This window comes from Bufo bufo, chromosome 10, assembly GCF_905171765.1.
Source record: "Bufo bufo chromosome 10, aBufBuf1.1, whole genome shotgun sequence".
Lineage (NCBI taxonomy): Eukaryota > Metazoa > Chordata > Amphibia > Anura > Bufonidae > Bufo > Bufo bufo.
In genome coordinates, this window is record NC_053398.1 from 131,071,370 (window position 1) to 131,091,662 (window position 20,293).

General features: G+C 47.9%; 1 protein-coding gene across 1 annotated transcript in view; it reads right to left on the reverse strand.

Annotated features, from left to right (window-relative positions):
* LONP2 (lon peptidase 2, peroxisomal) overlaps window positions 1-19,823 on the reverse strand; it is a 55,176-nt gene extending 35,353 nt beyond the window's left edge. The window contains exons 1-6 of the mRNA XM_040409794.1: window positions 19,594-19,823; window positions 16,062-16,296; window positions 15,825-15,956; window positions 13,232-13,354; window positions 12,899-13,074; window positions 12,708-12,802 (exon numbers count right to left, since the gene is read on the reverse strand). Coding sequence (XP_040265728.1) covers window positions 12,708-12,802; window positions 12,899-13,074; window positions 13,232-13,354; window positions 15,825-15,956; window positions 16,062-16,296; window positions 19,594-19,823 — 991 coding nt within the window. The remainder of the gene's footprint in view (window positions 1-12,707; window positions 12,803-12,898; window positions 13,075-13,231; window positions 13,355-15,824; window positions 15,957-16,061; window positions 16,297-19,593) is intronic.
* Between the last annotated feature and the right edge of the window lie 470 nt (window positions 19,824-20,293).

A 20,293-nucleotide genomic window follows, 5' to 3' on the forward strand; every position in this document is an offset into this window, starting at 1 on the left:
TCTGCACTAGCTATGGTATGTAGGCCCTTAAACATAAAACACCATTGTGAGATGATTTTACCAGTAAGATGCCATCACCATTGTGGAAAAGTCCAATTTTCCATTACTTCTCCCCCATAATCCATTATATTCCTAACTGCTCACCAGTGCAAGGATCACTCCGGGGGAACATACGCCTGTTTTGGGGTGTAATGGACACTTAAAAAGGTATTATAGGGTGGTCCTGAATGTCATGTCAACTTAAAGGGGTTCTGCGCAGAAACAAATAATCTGCCACTGTATGAAGAGCAAGGTGGGTTCCCAGGACAAGTAATGGGGCGCGGAAATCCGTGTGTGTAACGTATGTGCTGTATCACCAATAGTGATCAGTGCACAAGAGAGGAGCTGTCAATCACAGCGCAGCCCCACCCACTTTCAGCTGCTTACGTTGTGAAAATTGGTGAGTAATTATTGCATCATGGCGTCACCCGAGGGACAGATCTGGGCCTTATTCACACAAACGCAAAAAAAAGTTATCGCACAGCTGTTTTCAGAACCAATTCAAGTCTAAGGGACCATGCACAAGGACTTTAACGGCCAGTGAATAGCGGCCCTCCAAAAAATAGGACACCCCCATTATTCCTACTGGGTGGGGGGCACTAAGAGGAGGCATTATTCCTGCTGGGGGGAACTAAGAGGAGGCATTATTCCTACTGGGGGGCATTAAGGGAGGCATTAAAGGGGTATACCCATCTCAGACATTGGGGGTATATATCAATAGGATATGATTTTCGGAAGTCCAATGTCCACATGGAATGAATGGGAAGTGCACTGCGCAAGCGCACTCCATTCACTTCCATGGGGCCATTTTCGGCGCTCCCACAGGAATGAATGGAGTGTAGCCGTGCATGCGCGGTGCGCCCTCTTGCACTTTGCGGGCTCCATTCTAAGTATAGGTGGGGGTCCCAGAGGTGGGACTCGCACCTATCAGACGTTGGGGACATAGCCTAGTGATATGCCCCCAATGTCCGAGATGTGAATACCCCTTTAATCATACCGGGGGACACTACGGGGGCCATTATATATACTGAGGGCACTGCAGGGGTTGGAATGTAACAAAAAATAAATATTATTATTATTATAGTAATAATAATAATAATAATAATAATAAAGTTCACCCGTTCTTTTAATGTCTGCTTTTAACAGCGTTAAAGACGGACGAAAAATGGATGCAAACACTGATGCAAAATGGCCAAACTGACAGTGTGCCCATTTTTAATGCCGTCCCCCCCCCCCACTGTCATGAAGAATCAGCCCTGCATGGGGATTGTTTTGATGGCACACTTATGGATTTCTGCAATGTCCCATTAATCTGCTGCATGTGAATTACCCCCACTATGCCCGTCCATCCGGCGCTCCAGATCTTGAGACGCAGCTACTTTGTATCAAACTGTACAAACTTCGTAACATTTTGATACATTGTTAATAGCAGTAAAATCTCAGCTACTGAAGTTTATTAAAGGGCCAGGCACCCAATTAATGGAAAAACATCTGAGAAAAGTACAAGTCTGCGCACGGCCCGGTCACCCCCTTCCCGCTGACGTAGGGGTGACCTGTGGGAAGTAAAGGCACAGCACGGATTTGCCTCGTCCTCCTTTTCATGTTACTTTCTTCATTTCGCATTTAAGATCTCGACTCCTTTGATCTTTTAGAATTTCTCAGCTTAAAACAAATCCTTCTGTAGAACAATGGGGCCTGTGACGCTCCCCCGATGCAGGATTAGGTGGGGTCTTCTGAAGACGGAGACATGACTGCGGTTCTTTAATTAGGGATCCTGCAGCCATTTTACTGATTACTTCATGAATCCCCGTGCCAATTATAGGACTGTGCAAGTATCGGTCCTGACGCGGGACCCAGAGGGGTAGGGGGTAGTCACACTGTGGCAATCTAAGCGGGTAGGCGAACTACAAATAATATGGTTAAGGGGTGCAAACAGTGTCGGAGTTACTCTTTAAAATAAAAAAAGCTGCAAAAAAAATTCTATTTGATCCCAGGAAAACTGGGTAAACACACAAGTGGGATCTGTAGTGGATGAATAGCACAGAAGATGACAACTGGAAGGATCCTAACCGAATATTGATGAGCCATTCAGGCATCTGGGAAAGCTGGGTGACGGCTCCGTTCCTTATTACAGATTGGTTTCTGCTGCAGACCATAACATGTGGCTCATTCTTCGTTCGGTGTCGCACAGCTGGAATGTCAGGCGTCCCCTGGGAAAGGGGTGATGTTTTCCTCAGTCCGCACCCCCCCCGGCTCTGCAGGAACAATGTGCTGGCTCTGCACCAAGCTCCTGTCCGCTCTGTTCTCCTAACATTCCAAAGCTGACGGAACAGGGGCCGCCCCGAAAAACGGAAAGTCTGGGAATGTTTACCTTTCTATGCGTCCCCTGTTTCAGATACTGATCTGTGCAAGGGACGAATACTTTACCCATATTACATAGTTGATGCGGTTGAAAAAAAGACATACGTCCATCAAGTTCAACGGAGGGATCGGTGGGGGCGCGAATCCCAGAAGGAACTGAGACTCAGATTTCTACACGTTTTCATAAGCATTAATGTTTTTTACTTTTAAGAATTCGTCTAAACCCTTTTTAAAACTGTCCACTGTTCCTGCTGTGACCACGTCCTGAGGAAGTCTATTCCACGGATTCACAGTTCTTACAGTAAAGAAGCTTTGACGCTTCTGGAGACTGAACTTTTTCTTCTCCAGTCGGAGGCAGAGCCCCCTTGTCTTTTGAGCGCATTTTACATGGAACAGCTTTTCTCCGTATTTTTTGTATGGCCCATTTATATATTTGTATAGGTTAATTATGTCCCCCCTTAGATGTGTCTTCTCAAGACTAAATAAATTCAATTATTTTAATCTTGCTTCATAACTTAGAACCTCTATGCCCCTGATCAGTTTAGTCGCTCTCCTCTGTACTTTTTCCAGCTGTATTGCGTCCTTTCTTTGGACTGGTGCCCAGAACTGAACTGCATATTCCAGATGAGGCCGCACCAACGCTTTGTAAAGTGGTATTATTACATCCCTGCCCCGCGAGTCCATGTCTCGATTAATTCATGATAATATCCTGGTGGCCTTAGAAGCAGCTGATTGACATTGTATGCTGTAATTTAATCTACCATCCACAAGGATCTCTATAAGTGACTCTCCCAGTGTTACATCACCTAGGTAGGACATATGAAGCACAGAGATTATTACTATCAAGATGCAGAACTTTACATTTGTCCACATTGAACCTCATTTGCCAAGTTGATGCCCAATCACTCAGAGTGTTCAAGTCAGCTTGTAGTATATGGACATCTTCCATAGACTGTAAGGTACTACATAGCTTAGTGTCATCTGCAAAAATAGATATGGTGCTATTAATCTCGTCCTCAATATCATTAATAAATTAATTAAATAATAAAGGGCCCAGCACTGAACCTTGGGGTCACCACTTATAACCCGGGACCATTCTGAATAGGAATCATTGACCACAACTCTCTGGTCCTTAAGCCAGTTTTCAATCCAATTACAAACTGTACTTTCCAAGCCTATAGGTCTATAAATTACCTGCAGAGGACCTAGATCTTTTTTGAATATGGGCACCACCACCTTTGCCTTGCGCCAATCACTTGGCACTGTGCCAGTACCTAGAGAATCTTTAAAAATTATAAACAGGGGCACAGCAATGACTGAACTGAGCTCTCTAAGCACTCTTGGGTGTAATCCATCTGGACCCGGAGCCTTGTTCACATTTACCCTAGTTAACTTGTCTTGGACCATATCTACAGTTAGCCAATTATATCACTGGATGTACTAACAGCCCCAGCACCACAGATATCTGCTCCTTTCTCTTCTTTTGTATATAAAGAGCTAAAAAAATTTTTTTTAGTAACTCTGCCTTTTCCTTATCCTCAGTGACTACACCCCTTTACCACTATTTAGGGGACCTACCTGCTCAGACCTTGTTTTTTTAGCATTTATATATTTAAAGATTTTTTGGGGATTTGTTTTGCTCTCTTTTTCCGCCTGCTGTTCGTTTTGCATTTTTGCAAATTTTATTTCCTTTTTTACAGATTTCCCAGATATTCCCAGAGGAGAACAGTCAGCAAAAGATCCGACTCCGCATCTGATAAACCGGGAGGTTAGAATCTAAGAGACAGGCATAAAATAGCCAACTATGCAATAAAACAGCACCACCTAGTGGTCATGTTACAGTAAATTGCTTGACTTTTGCATCCACTTGCTGGGCAGCAATTTATTAAAATATTCTACAGAATAAGGCTGAAATCTTAACCAGTGTGTGACAGATTACAGGAATTTTACTGTAAGCAGATAATGGAATCGGAAACCTATTCTAATTTAAAAAGGAAAAATGGAAAAGCAAATACATTTAATAGCATATTGTATTGACCATTGATTCCTGACTTTCTCCCAAAAGGTTTAAAATAATTTTTAGAGTTTTCTATGATCATCTGATAATCCAGAAAGGAATATTATAATCCGACACATGTTAAATCTCTTTTATGCCTAATTAAAGGGATGTTGCGGAATATGTTCCAATGTTTCTATCGTCTATCAACGTCCATCTGCCTGGTCCAAAAACAGAAGCGCAGACGCTGCCCATCACTTTCCGAAGTCTAAACATGGACTAGTGATCCTCCTACGGTCCCAACCAGTCCAGGAATCTGGAAGGGAGGGGGGAGGTTGTAGGACACAAAACAATACACAATACTGCACGCGATGTTTGTATCTCACACACAACACGAGTTGCGCATCTGCGAGTCCCAGCAATTGCAACATAGATATTAAATTTACAACAGGACGTGCTAAGGCCTAAAAAAAACTAAAATCTAATAAATTAAATATTTAGCCCCGAGGGCAAAAACTGAAGAGAATCTGGTAATTTGGTGACTTCTCGGTTTTGCGGCGCGTAAACAGGTTATATAATGAGATTCTATCAGTGCAATGCTGCCACCTGCTGGAGACTCTCTGTTACTGCAGCTTCATACAGCAAAAAGTGCCCTAAACTGAACTTTATCGGCAGGTTCAAAATGACATAATATTATCGAGACCAGTGTTAATTATCACCACTAGGGGGCAACATAGTGCATTTCCCTAGAAATCCATTGCATTTAACTCGGACAAAAGTCAAGGGCTTGTGTGATCTATATCAGGGATGCCCAAGCTGCGGATGTCCAGCTGCTGTAAAACTACAACAAATTTGGATGTTGGTGAAGAAAAGGCCTTGAAATGGCTACAAACACGTGATGACATAGTCATAAAACCAGCAGACAAGGGGGGCAATGTGGTCCTGATGACTAAAGAGTATTATGTGACAGAGGCGCACCGGCAGGTCTATGAGGTTTTACAAGTAGACCCCACACACCAGGTGCAGGGACTATTGAGGAGACTACTCCACCAACATTGTGAGTGCAATACCCTCTCGCAGAAGATGGCAGAGAAATGACTGCCACTTTTCCCCTCAAAGCCATCTTGGTACTTTTTGCCCAAGGTTCATAAGTCACTGACCCAGCCTCCTGGCAGACCCATTGTGCCCGGGGTTGGGTCAGTGACTGAACCCCTGTCCAAGTACATGGACTGGCTGCTTAGACCCATGGTGAGTCGCATACCTTCATACATCAAGGACACGTCGGACCTCCTTCAGGTGCCAAGATCAATACAGTGGCAGGAGGGTTTCCGACTAGTGTCCCTAGACGTCGAGAGCCTGTACACACGCATCCCCCAGGATAAAGGCATTGAAGTAGTCACGGACATCTTGGCTAGTACAGGCAAGAGTGAGAAGTTCTCCTGTTTCATCTGTGATGCACTGGGGTTCATTCTCAAGCACAATGCCTTTAGGTTTGGGGACGCCTGGTACAGGCAAAGGTTTGGTTCCGCCATGGGCACGCCGGTATCATGTACGTTCGCGAATCTGTACTTAGCAAGATTGGAGGACAGGTATGTGTACGCACTCTCCAATCCCTTTCTTTCATGTATCCATACATACTTGAGATACATCGATGATGTGCTCATAGTACGGACAGGGACAGAGTTGGAGGTTACCAGTTTTGTACAATATCTCAACCAGGTGAACGACATGAATTTGGTGGTGACCGCCTGGACGTTGAGATCTCCATGAGGGATGGCGAGCTGGTGACCGAGGGCTATCGCAAGCCAACGACCACCAACTCGCTCCTACATTTCTCCAGTTACCATGCGCCCAGCGTCAAGAGGGAAGGTATCCTATGGCCAGTTCGTCCGATTAAAACGGATCAATAGGTTTGAGGTTGATTACAACCGACAGGCCTTGGAGCTAAAGAATAGACTACTGGCCTCAGACTACTGAACCAGGCCATGAAGAAGGCCGCTCACATTGAACCCCAAGTCTGCCCTGTTCCCACTGGGAGAGTAGTGCTCGATGAGGGCTCCCACCCCAATGTCTTCTCTTTCAGGTATGGGCCCATGGCCTCTCAAATCAAGAAGGTCCTGAAGGACAACTGGCCCATACTTGAAAGAGACGAATCATTAAGGGGGATAAAAAAAAATGTGGCACCGATCATAGCTTTCAGGAAATGCCATACCTTGAGGGACAAGTTAGTCCGTAGCAGATTCCTAGAGAAGAAACCCATCACATGGCTGGAGAATTGGGGACCGAAAGGAAACCGCAGGTGCGGCCATTGTTCGTGCTGCGGTTTGAATCCCCAATGGAACATTTTAAGGTTTGGAGGGATACAACACAAAGTGAACCCCCTCATCACCTTATTAAATGCGCATGTGTTAGGTTCTATGTCGGTAAAAAGATCAGGTGTCTGCGGGAGAGGATTAGGGAACATGTAAGCTCCCTGTCCACGGGAAAAGGCGGCATACGTCTGACAGATCACGCGAGCGAGGAACATGCAGGTAACCATCGTGTCCTCCGCTCCGCTGGTATAGAGATCGTACAGAGTCTACCACAAGGGGGCGACAGACACAAGGAGCTCCTCAGAAGAGAAATCAAATAGATCCTGCGTACAGACGCAATGGGAACGACAAAATCGACATGGGGATATTCCTATAGGGACCCGATCTCTCCTATTAACGTGTAGCACATATAATCATGGTACTAGTTTAAAGTTGTGTTTTATTGTTTGTCTTTCATCTGTGACGCGACTTACTCTGACGCACAGGGGCAGGCGCCGGGCCGGTGCAGCACCTGTTGGGCGCAGGTAATATCGCGTCACAAGCTGGTGAAGGGTTCACTCGATTAAGGGCCAGATGAAGCGCTAAGGTGCGAAACGGCCGTCGCCTATTCAGCTGGTGTACACTTGACTATGTTGTCCGCTCTCTACCGAAAATAAAAGGGAAGATTGTTACAGCGCAAAGTGGCGAGTGCCGCCCGTTTGTCTCTACTTGTATATGAAACTACAACTCTCACCATGCCCTGGGATGATAGCTGTAGCCTGTCTGGGCAAGCTGGGAGTTGTAGTTTTGCAACAGCTGGAGGGCCACATGTTAGGCATCCCTGATCTATAGGATTTGCATGGACTGGTTGACGCCACCCTAGGGGTAAGTTCAGACGGAGAATCCTGGACGCGGATTTCAGCACAGGTTCGGTAACTGGGCCTAATTTGTGCTGAAACTGCCTCCCACTGTTTTCAAAGATGGGCTGCGCCGCCGTTCACGCGGCCAAGGATTTTTGCCACTTGGTTTTTAAGACCATGCCACGGATGGACAGGTCCATCCGTGGCGCTGTTACCGTGCGGACCCCTCGCAAAGCCACAGCGGGAGCCTGCTCGCGGTATAGCTTTATTTAATGGGACTAAACCAATGCTGGATCCGCACCATTCAAAATGAAAACCCACAGTAGAAGGCGCAGCGCGGCAGTACCTGCCATGGGGAACGCGGAGGAGTTTGTCACGGACCCCAAGACTTGTATCAATGCATTCATTACCCGGGGCCTAAAAAATACTTTGGTAAAGGGAAAAGCCATGGTCCGTGCTGTATCTAATGAGTATGGGCAGCTAACAAGTTTGTATAACTTCAATATACTTTGTATCTTAATTCTTCATCATGCTCAAGATCACTGCTTGCTGTCACTGGATGGCAATATTACACCAGAGGCTGTAAACCCATCCAGACCTAACAATTCTCACACTTTAGGGTCCGATACAACTGTATCCAGTCTAGACAATTCTCTATGAGTTTGAAATCATCTCTCTCATCTTCTGATACTTTGTTACCATGTGTTAGTGCAGGTAAAATGCACGGCTCCTCTTGCACAGGACTGCATAGACTGGATACAATTGTAGCAAACTCTAAGCAACGAGAAGTGCTCAGCTGTACAGGTTTTAGGCCTCTGGACATATAAAATAAGAATGTTGCTATTCACTGACAGCAAGCAGAGAACGTGAAAATGTTGAAGAAGTGAAATACAAAAATATATTTGAAAGATGCTGCAGTTCCTACAGGGTGTTGACTGTATATGTGGAAAAACTGGAGGGGGGGCAGCAGCTCTGCTTAAAGTGACAGTGGAGGTCCCGGCAACCAAATATGGACGGCTGATCTCACCAGTGATTATTACAGGGTGACTGCCCCTTTAATGGCAGATCACTAAAGAACAATGAGATGGATCATGGAGGTCGCAGAGTGTGTGCGTTGGCTTTCCCATGGCGGTGTTATAGTAGTTATATTCTTGTACATAGGAGGCAGTATTATAGTAGTTATAATCTTGTACATAGGAGGCAGTATTATAGTAGTTATATTCTTGTACATAGGAGGCAGCATTATAGTAGTTATATTCTTGTACATAGGAGCAGTATTATAGTAGTTATATTCTTGTACATAGGAGGCAGCATTATAGTAGTTATATTCTTGTACATAGGAGGCAGTATTATAGTAGTTATATTCTTGTACATAGGAGGCAGCATTATAGTAGTTATATTCTTGTACATAGGAGCAGTATTATAGTAGTTATATTCTTGTACATAGGAGGCAGCATTATAGTAGTTATATTCTTGTACATAGGAGCAGTATTATAGTAGTTATATTCTTGTACATAGGAGCAGTATTATAGTAGTTATATTCTTGTACATAGGAGCAGTATTATAGTAGTTATATTCTTGTACAGAGCAGTATTATAGTAGTTATATTCTTGTACATAGGAGGCAGTATTATAGTAGTTATATTCTTGTATATAGGAGCAGTATTATAGTAGTTATATTCTTGTACATAAGAGGCAGTATTATAGTAGTTATATTCTTGTACATAGGAGCAGTATTATAGTAGTTATATTCTTGTACATAGGAGCAGTATTATAGTAGTTATATTCTTGTACATAGGAGCAGTATTATAGTAGTTATATTCTTGTATATAGGAGCAGTATTATAGTAGTTATATTCCTGTACATAGGAGGCAGTATTATAGTAGTTATATTCCTGTACATAGGAGCAGTATTATAGTAGTTATATTCTTGTACATAGGAGCAGTATTATAGTAGTTATATTCTTGTACATAGGAGCAGTATTATAGTAGTTATATTCTTGTACATAGGAGGCAGTATTATAGTAGTTATATTCTTGTACATAGGAGGCAGTATTATAGTAGTTATATTCTTGTACATAGGAGGCAGTATTATAGTAGTTATATTCTTGTACATAGGAGGCAGTATTATAGTAGTTATATTCTTGTACATAGGAGCAGTATTATAGTAGTTATATTCTTGTACATAGGAGGCAGTATTATAGTAGTTATATTCTTGTACATAGGAGCAGTATTATAGTAGTTATATTCTTGTACATAGGAAGCAGTATTATAGTAGTTATATTCTTGTACATAGGAGCAGTATTATAGTAGTTATATTCTTGTACACTCGGGAACAAAGGCCATATGTTTTGCCCGTCGTAGACAGAGATGGATCATGGAGGCCGGAGAGTGCGTGCGTTAGCTTTCCCATGGGAAGAAGATATTGTATCAGTACAGGGTTCCCGCTGTGCATTAGCGCTGCCAGTCCTGGATCCAGTCCTAAAATAACAGCTGGTCCGACTGCTGACACCAGATAGCAGCCGCGCACAGTCTGCAAAGTCAACTCGTTTTCATGGGGAACGGATTGTAAAAACACAGCAAAAAGCAGAAGACAATTAACCCCCAGACACAAAAAAAAAGCCAAAAGTTATTTCACACGATGCAGAGACAAAGAGTCATCATCTACAGTCTACACTCACCGCGAGCGTGGGAAAAAGGACGATAAACACGCAGCAGAGCAGCTGCCGCACACAGGGGGCACTCTATTCACTGATCAGTACAGTATACTACACAACACAGCCAAAAATCAGGAAGGGAACGTACTGCTGGATGCCACACAAACAGGGGCGTAGCTAGAAATGCATGGGCCCCATAGCAAAAAAAATATATGCTCCCCCCCTGTGCCAGCCACAGATCCCCCTCCCCTAAACAGTGCCAGCCACAGATCCCCCTCCCCTAAACAGTGCCATCCACATATCCCCCCCCTCCCCTAAACAGTGCCATCCACATATCCCCCCCCTCCCCTAAACAGTGCCATCCACATATCCCCCCCCTCCCCTAAACAGTGCCATCCACATATCCCCCCCTCCCCTAAACAGTGCCATTTACATATCCCCCCCTCCCCTAAACAGTGCCATTTACATATCCCCCCCCCCTCCCCTAAACAGTGCCATCCACATATCCCCCCCCTCCCCTAAACAGTGCCATCCACATGTCCCCCCCCTCCCCTAAACAGTGCCATCCACATATCCCCCCCCTCCCCTAAACAGTGCCATCCACATGTCCCCCCCCTCCCCTAAACAGTGCCATCCACAGATCCCCCCCCTCCCCTAAACAGTGCCATCCACAGATCCCCCCCTCCCCTAAACAGTGCCATCCACAGATCCCCCCCCTCCCCTAAACAGTGCCATCCACAGATCCCCCTCCCCTAAACAGTGCCATCCACAGATCCCCCTCCCCGACGCTCACAGGAGTACATTTATAAACTAATCAGTAACTAACTACTTTAACTTTAATCATTGACATTGCTGATCTCTTTACTGTATACCCTACTCTGTCTTAGCTCCGGTAACAGCAGGCAGTGCGGGGGGCGGCGCTCACTCACTGACGTCACGCGCCTGCTCCTCCCACTAGGCGGCGCAGGCGCGTGACGTCAGTGAGTGAGCGCCGCCCTCCCGCACTGCCTGCTGTTACCGGAGCTAAGACAGAGTAAGATATCCCAGTAAAGAGATCAGCAATGTCAATGATTAAAGGGTTTCTATCACTTCATATGACATAATTAGCTGTCAGACACTAGCGATCCGCTAGTGTCTGCTCTGGCCAACCATCCTACTATAATCACTTGTGGGGCAGCGGTTTTGCTAAAAAACTAACTTTTATAAATATGCTAATGAGCCTCTAGGTGCTATGTGGGCGTCATTAGCACCTAGAGGCTCCGTCTACCTTCATACACAGCCGCCGCCCAGCGCGTCCCTCCAGCCCGCCCATGTCCTCCTCCGTGTGACGCAGCGGACGAGTTCTCGCGCATGCGCCGTGCGCGGCTGTATTCGGCGCATTTGAGATCTCAGCTCGGAGCGGTCAGACATTCAATGCGCATGCGCCGAATACAGCCGCGCATGCGCATTGAATGTCTGACCGCTCCGAGCTGAGATCTCAAATGCGCCGAATACAGCCGCGCACGGCGCATGCGCGAGAACTCGTCCTCTGCGTCACACGGAGGAGGACATGGGCGGGCTGGAGGGACGCGCTGGGCGGCGGCTGTGTATGAAGGTAGACGGAGCCTCTAGGTGCTAATGACGCCCACATAGCACCTAGAGGCTCATTAGCATATTTATAAAAGTTAGTTTTTTAGCAAAACCGCTGCCCCACAAGTGATTATAGTAGGATGGTTGGCCAGAGCAGACACTAGCAGATCGCTAGTGTCTGACAGCTAATTATGGCATACCAAGTGATAGAAACCCTTTAAAGTTAAAGTAGTTAGTTACTGATTAGTTTCTAAATATACTGCTGTGAGCGGCGTGGCCCTTGTATATTCTAACCCCCAGGCAAGCGTCCCTGTCACCATGGGAACGCCTGGGGGTTAGAATATACCATCGGATTTGAGTTTTTACGATCTCACTGAGCTCGTGAAAACTCAGATCCGATAGTATATTCTAACCCCCAGGCAAGCGTCCCCGTCACCATGGGAACGCCTGAGGGTTAGAATATAGCATCGGATCTTCTGAGATACTCAGTGGCCTGGCTGGAGCCTCCCCAGCCACTGTGTCGGCCCGGCCCTGCGTGCGCCCTGCTCCAGGCCGTCTAGTGTAGTGGGCGGGCGGTCCGCGGCTCAGGCCTGGCTGCCTGTGTGTGGTGTGTATGTAAATAAAAAATATATATAAAAAAATAAAAATAAATCAACAGAAGGCGGCCCGGACGGGCGCCCAGTGGCGTAGGGCCCCATAGCCACTGCTTGGACTGAGCTGCGCCTAGATCATGTGACCAATGGACGTGACGTCATAGGCCTAGGAAGAGGCGGCGGCGCCTACAAACATGTGAGCAGCAGAGGTGCTGGCCGTCAGACCCCCACCGATCCCATATTGATGACCTGACCTATACCGAGGTCATCAATATTAAACAGGGTGGTCTGGAGATACCCACCCCAGGGCACCCAGACTTTACTAAGACTCTGCGGCTCTCACCTGTAGTACTTTTGCTCCAGGGCAGCTCAGACATGAGCTCCAGATAGTTCCTGGTGAGCGCGTACTCCGGCATGGACTGCGGCATCTTCTTCAGCCTGGAAGAGGATTATAGAGCTGTGGGTAACACCCGGGGGGAGCTGTAGGTAACACCCGGGGGGAGGGGGCTGGTGTACAGGTCTCCCTATCCTCACCTCTTCATCTCCTTCGTGCACACCTTCATCGCTGGCTCCGGCATGCTGCATGACTTGATCTTCTTCTCCAATAAGATGATGTCATCGGAGTCCTCGTCGTCATCTTCTGCGTCATCCAGAGAGAACGGCTTGACTGCCCCTCCCCCGAGCTTCCTCAGAGGACGGATCGCAACGATCTGAAGGCAATGAAGCAGAGCGTCAGGCCGGGGTTACACTGAAAACCATCCCATTCACACGCAGCTGGCGTGTTTGTTACAATGGATCAGCGCCGGCAATCCCCCGTGAGCTAAACACAGCCGCAGCACAAAACCCGCTCCTCTCCCGGTCACGTACCCGTTTGTCATCGGCTATTTTGGGGTTGCGCGTTTTGTGGAGGAGTTTTAACCCTTCGATCTGACGCAGCAGGAGCGGGATGGTCACTCTGAATCTTTCTTCCAGCCCGACGGTGTCGAGAATCTGGAAAAAAATACTATTATATGGGCATATGGCAGTCAGCAATCAGAGTTAGGACAAGTACCAGATTATAAGACCTTCTGGACTACTGGATGGAATGTAAGGGGCTTGGAGAGCCCCTTTATGAGTCTATAAGAGGCCTAAGGGTTCAAAAAAGAACTCCGACCACGAAGTGGAATGACAACCGTGAATAAAGATGAATGACCATACAATGAAAAGAGACACAACTTCCGAATAGACTTTGTGTTTGATTTCTTCTCCAGTTTCATGATCTCTGCTTGCTGTCAGTGAATGGGAGCATCCCTGTCACAATCTGTTAGTTGCGTTACAGTAATATCCAGTCTAGACAATCCTCTGTGAGCTAATGGGCCTGGACTGGATTCCAGACTGATACATTACAACAAAGACAACTAGAAGGCGGAGCATGCAAGTGACGGGGCTCAGCCAATGCCTCCCAAAATATAATTGCAAAAATACTAATCCTCTATGGGACAGAGGGAGTAAAACGTAACATCTAATATTGGTAGTAATAAAATGTCCGCGCCGAGTCCCGGTTAGAACCAACAAAAACTAATAACTCCTGTCACGTGGTTTGCGTCTCCTTCGTGTTGCCGCCCACTGTCCGGGTTTGTGGAGCGCGGTGCTGACGTACGGTGCGCCCGCCGCCTGCGTTCCACTTGGATATGGATATGATAGAAAGTTTTAAATACATAAAGGGATTCAACAAGGTAAAAGAGGAGAGAATATTTAAAAGAAGAAAAACTGCTACAAGAGGACATAGTTTTAAATTAGAGGGGCAAAGGTTTAAAAGTAATATCAGGAAGTATAACTTTACTGAGAGAGTAGTGGATGCATGGAATAGCCTTCCTGCAGAAGTGGTAGCTGCAAATACAGTGAAGGGGTTAAAGCATGCATGGGATAGGCATAAGGCCATCCTTCATATAAGATAGGGCCAGGGGCTATCCATCATATTCAGTGTATTGGGCAGACTAGATGGGCCAAATGGTTCTTATCTGCCGACACATTCTATGTTTCTATGTTTGTCGCGTGACCGGCACTACTCCGCGTCGCGTGACCGGCACTACTCCGCGTCGCGTGACCGGCACTACTCCGCGTCGCGTGACCGGCACTACTCTGCGTCGCGTGACCGGCACTACTCTGCGTCGCGGGGCGGTCCAGGATGAGCGGCGCGAACCTGGATGCCTTTAAAAGCGCTGGCAGGTAAATGCCCTACTATCTTGACTCTGCATTTGGGGCCGCAATTTATAGTTGCCTAATCTGCCGCTGCCCACTGGTGTGCTGGCATAGGATGCCCAAGTTGTCACTACCCAATGGAGTGCAGGCATATTGGTGACTTGTGGTTTTTGGGTGGCCTGGCTTCCCTTTAGGGATTTATAATTACTTTGATTTTTGGTGCAAGTCCCTACTATTGCCATTTTATTATCTATGTTTATTCCAAGCTTTTTCTAGTATTTGCCATATACTATTGTCCATCTCCCCTGATGAGTTCATGTGGAACGAAACGTGACATGTCGGGAGTTCATCTCCAATAGGGTGTACTAGGGATTCCGCCCGGGCACAGGGAAATGTATCCGGACGGGGTCGCTCCTTGCGGGGTGAGTACTTTGTATAGATAGGCAGGGTATTTTTAGTCCCTTCCCCTGGACAGGGTGCAATAGGGACGCTTTCTCCCGTGTCCCATCTTCTCCTGATCGGTACCACGACTCCTGGGAGTTCTTTCATCTCCCGTATATAAAGGTTATTCGTCTCCTCCAAGCTCATCATATAAGAAGACATCTGACCACGAATCATCTGTACGGTACTGATGGGTGATGCCTTCCTTTTTATACAAATACCGATCAGTGTAGGTTTCTTTAGGCCCCTCCTGGGCGGTTCAGTTCTTCGTTTTTGTTGGTTCTAAGCGCGGACATTTTATTACGACCAATATTAGACGTTACGTTTTACTCCCTCTGTCCCTTAGAGGATTAGTATTTTTGCAGACTGATACATTGTAACAAACTCAGGACAGACGCGTTCAGCTCACAGGATAATGTCTAGTCTGCATACAATTGTAACAAACCCTCAGATGTGAGACATGTCACGTTTGTACAGGATTTCAGCTTCTGGATGTAAACAAAGATTTTCTCATTCACTAACAGCAAGCAGAGATCTTGAGTGAGACAAGTGAGAAATTGAAACACAAAGTTGCAGAATTTTTTGTGATCATTTTTCCAGACTTCGCACAGGAGGTTTCGTTACAGTGTTGCAGATTCTAGCAGCTTTCAAATGTGAAAATCTATCATTTGTCAAAGCTTCACACAGAAACACGCCTATATGGCGCCATAGTAATACGGCCCTCTATGGCGGCACTGTCACTGGAGTGAAACACCGCCAGTCTGTCACAGCAGCCATAAAGCGCCGCCTACAGAATTCCAATCATCTGGCATCCAACAGTCCAAAGAAAGCCCCTGACCTGCAGCTTCTCCTCGTTGGTGGTCCGTATGATGGACGCCAGGATATCCGGGTGCAGTTCCTTGGGGAGATTATCCAATAACCTCTTCAGTTTAGCCACCGCAGGCACGGAGCTGTCCAGCATGTCCAGCAACTTAAAGGGGAAGAACAGATCTACAGTTATATATGACACTAAGAAAGTCGGGTGACAACCCCGCCGACCATACTGTCGTCTTCCACAGATACGGACATCACCCACCTGTAACGCGTACTTGTAAAACTGCTCAGAAAGCTCCCCCAGCGCCTCCTTAAACTCGCTCTTACTGCTCAGATGCTCCAGCCGGTCCAGCTGCTCCACCTCGGCAACGGGATACGGTCGTTCTTTCAGAATCTGCACGATCTGGAATCGGCACAGCCCCGTTACCAGCAAGGTGTAGTGCGGCTTCGGCCAGTTACTGCCAGCAACCTGCACCACCAAGGCGGCAGTGCCGATCCTGGAGAGGACAATCAAAGTAAATACATTGCTCAAAAAAATAAAGGGAACACTTAAACAACAGAATGTAACTCCAAGTCAATCACACTTCTGTGAAATCAAACTGTCCACTTAGGAAGCAACACTGAATGACAATTTCACATGCTGTTGTGCAAATGGGATAGATAACAGGTGGAAATTATAGGCAATTAGCAAGACACCCCCAATAAAGGAGTGGTTCTGCAGGTGGTGACCACAGACCACTTCTCAGTTCCTATGCTTCCTGGCTGATGTTTTGGTCACTTTTGAATGCTGGCGGTGCTTTCACTCTAGTGGTAGCATGAGACGAAGTCTACAACCCACACAAGTGGCTCAGGTAGTGCAGCTTATCCAGGATGGCACATCAATGCAAGCTGTGGCAAGAAGGTTTGCTGTGTCTGTCAGCGTAGTGTCCAGAGCATGGAGGCGCTACCAGGAGACAGGCCAGTACATCAGGAGACGTGGAGGAGGCCGTAGGAGGGCAACAACCCAGCAGCAGGACCACTACCTCCGCCTTTGTGCAAGGAGGAACAGGAGGAGCACTGCCAGAGCCCTGCAAAATGACCTCCAGCAGGCCACAAATGTGAATGTGTCTGCTCAAACGGTCAGAAACAGACTCCATGAGGGTGATATGAGGGCCCGACGTCCCAGGTGGGGGTTGTGCTTACAGCCCAACACCGTGCAGGACGTTTGGCATTTGCCAGAGAACACCAAGATTGGCAAATTCGCCACTGGCGCCCTGTGCTCTTCACAGATGAAAGCAGGTTCACACTGAGCACATGTGACAGACGTGACAGAGTCTTGAGACGCCCTGGAGAACGTTCTGCTGCCTGCAACATCGTCCAGCATGACCGGTTTGGCATTGGGTCAGTAATGGTGTGGGGTGGCATTTCTTTGGAGGGCCGCACAGCCCTCCATGTGCTCGCCAGAGGTAGCCTGACTGCCATTAGGTACCGAGATGAGATCCTCAGACCCCTTGTGAGACCATATGCTGGTGCGGTTGGCCCTGGGTTCCTCCTAATGCAAGACAATGCTAGACCTCATGTGGCTGGAGTGTGTCAGCAGTTCCTGCAAGACGAAGGCATTGATGCTATGGACTGGCCCGCCCGTTCCCCAGACCTGAATCCAATTGAGCACATCTGGGACATCATGTCTCGCTCTATCCACAAACGTCACGTTGCACCACAGACTGTCCAGGAGTTGGCAGATGCTTTAGACCAGGTCTGGGAGGAGATCCCCCAGGAGACCGTCCGCCACCTCATCAGGAGCATGCACAGGCGTTGTAGGGAGGTCATACAGGCACGTGGAGGCCACACACACTACTGAGCCTCATTTTGACTTGTTTTAAGGACATTACATCAAAGTTGGATCAGCCTGTAGTGTGTTTTTCCACTTTAATTTTGAGTGTGACTCCAAATCCAGACCTCCATGGGTTAAAAAATTTGATTTCCATTTTTTTATTTTTGTGTAATTTTGTTGTCAGCACATTCAACTATGTAAAGAACAAAGTATTTCAGAAGAATATTTAATTAATTCAGATCTAGGATGTGTTATTTTTGTGTTCCCTTTATTTTTTTGAGCAGTGTATATACGGAGGGTACGATGAAATTCTTTTAATCCATCGTCTATCCACAACATCAACCCCCCCCCCCCCCCCCCTTCACCCAAGGCAGGCCTCGGGGGCTCCCCTCCCCCCCTTCACCCAAGGCAGGCCTCGGGGGCTCCCCTTCTTCCCACAATGGATTTTTGCAAGTCCTCGTCAGCTGACAGTCACAGATCTGCATTGTGTGTATTAACCCTTAGGGCCGCACATAATCAGACGGATTCCCGGCCGTCTATTTACTGTACATGTTCCAGAACTTTCTGCGCTCGTCGCCCTTCACTGATGTGTTATGTAAAGATAGAACTATCTGATAGGACTCTGAAAGATAACAGTCCAAAGGCTGTGGACGAGAAACAGGGGAGGGGGCAATGTTATCTGCAGAGGAGCAACAATGTATCAACAACGTATAGAAGATTCCGAGATGAGATCCGCGACCAACAAACGCATCAAACTGCCGGACGCTACAGCACCACCCGGGGGGGAGGGGGACAATCCTGAGGACGGGGGGGGAGGGATTCAGAGGACAGAGGGGGCGATCCAGAGGACAGGGGCTGGGAGTCGGAGGACATATTGCAGCCCCTGAATCTGGCCTTACAGAGGGATGATGGGAGTCCTTGGCCGGGGGTCTGTGGAGAGCTGGGTGACAACCCGATGGGCAATGTAGCTATTGCTAAACAGCTGAGCACAGGGAAGGGGCGACCCAGGGCAAATAGCAGGAGGCACAATTGACAACTCGACTGAGGGGGATGCAGCAACACCTGACAACTCCACCTGTAAAAGATAGGAACACCTGACACCCCACATGTGCAATAGCTCCACTGGGGAGAATGCAATAACACCTGACAACTCAACTGGTGGGACAGGACAGCTGACACCACATCACCTGACAACTCCAGAGGTGACATCACAAGACCTGACAACTCCATGGGTGGGATGTTGAGTACATCTGACAACTTCACTCAAGAGACTTTGTAAAACTCCAACTAGATTAGGAGGGCCCCATACCACCCGACAGCTCCACTGGTGGGAACCCGCGACACCCGACAGCTCCACTGGTGGGAACCCGCGACACCCGACAGCTCCACTGGTGGGAACCCGCGACACCCGACAGCTCCACTGGTGGGAACCCGCGACACCCGACAGCTCCACTGGTGGGAACCCGCGACACCCGACAGCTCCACTGGTGGGAACCCGCGACACCCGACAGCTCCACTGGTGGGAACCCGCGACACCCGACAGCTCCACTGGTGGGAACCCGCGACACCCGACAGCTCCACTGGTGGGAACCCGCGACACCCGACAGCTCCACTGGTGGGAACCCGCGACACCCGACAGCTCCACTGGTGGGAACGCGCGACACCCGACAGCTCCACTGGTGGGAACCCGCGACACCCGACAGCTCCACTGGTGGGAACCCGCGACACCCGACAGCTCCACTGGTGGAAACGTGCGACACCCGACAGCTCCACTGGTGGGAACGCGCGACACCTGACAACTCCACAGAGGGGAAGAAGCAAAACCTAACAACTTCTATGGTGTGAGGTCAAACCACCTGACAACTACACGGAAGGGACGCCACACCATCTGATAGTTTGTTTCATCACCTGACGACTCTAGTGCAGGGACCTCACGACACCTGCCCACTACATGAGCTGACAACCCGGCGGTGACTATCACCTGTGCATGGCAGGCAGCTTCTCCCCGTCACTGGCAGGGTCGCTGGTGTCCGGGATGACCCCGATGATGGTGCTCTTGAGGGAGGTTCCCCGCAGCAGACGGCTCCGCACCAGCTCCATGTTCCCGTGGGTGTCCACGCTGCACCGCATGCTGGCGCCCGGCAGCAGCACGCCATCGTGGGTGAGCAGCAGCGGCAGGCTGCGGGGGATCTGGATGGAGTCGCTGGTCATGATCTGCACCCTGGGACAGACAACTAAGAGATGCTGCCAGGAGGCAGCCCCGGGCAAAGGGCAAGTTCCGGACTACAAGTACGGCGAGCAGAGAGCGGCCAAACAAACTCAAATTCCGCACAGTGGCGCTTAAACTGCGCACTGACATCTAGTGGCCAATTTGGGATCTACAGGCGCTGAGGAAAAGCGAGACGTGAGGGAGGGTCCTCTACCGACCGGGCGGCGGAGCCGTGAGTTATCGCGGCGTCTGAATCAGTACAGGGTGAGCTGTGGTTTTTGGGATACATGGGACTTTTGAGCCCTTTTTATTGCGTTTTTAAGAGACAGGATAAAGAAAAAACATCCATTTTGGCTTTGTATTTTTTATTTTTTTATTTTACATAAAAGGCTTCGTTTATTTGGCAAAAGGTTTTAGTATTTTAGAGGGTTTTTTCTATTACATAGTAACATAGTACATAAGGCCGAAAAAA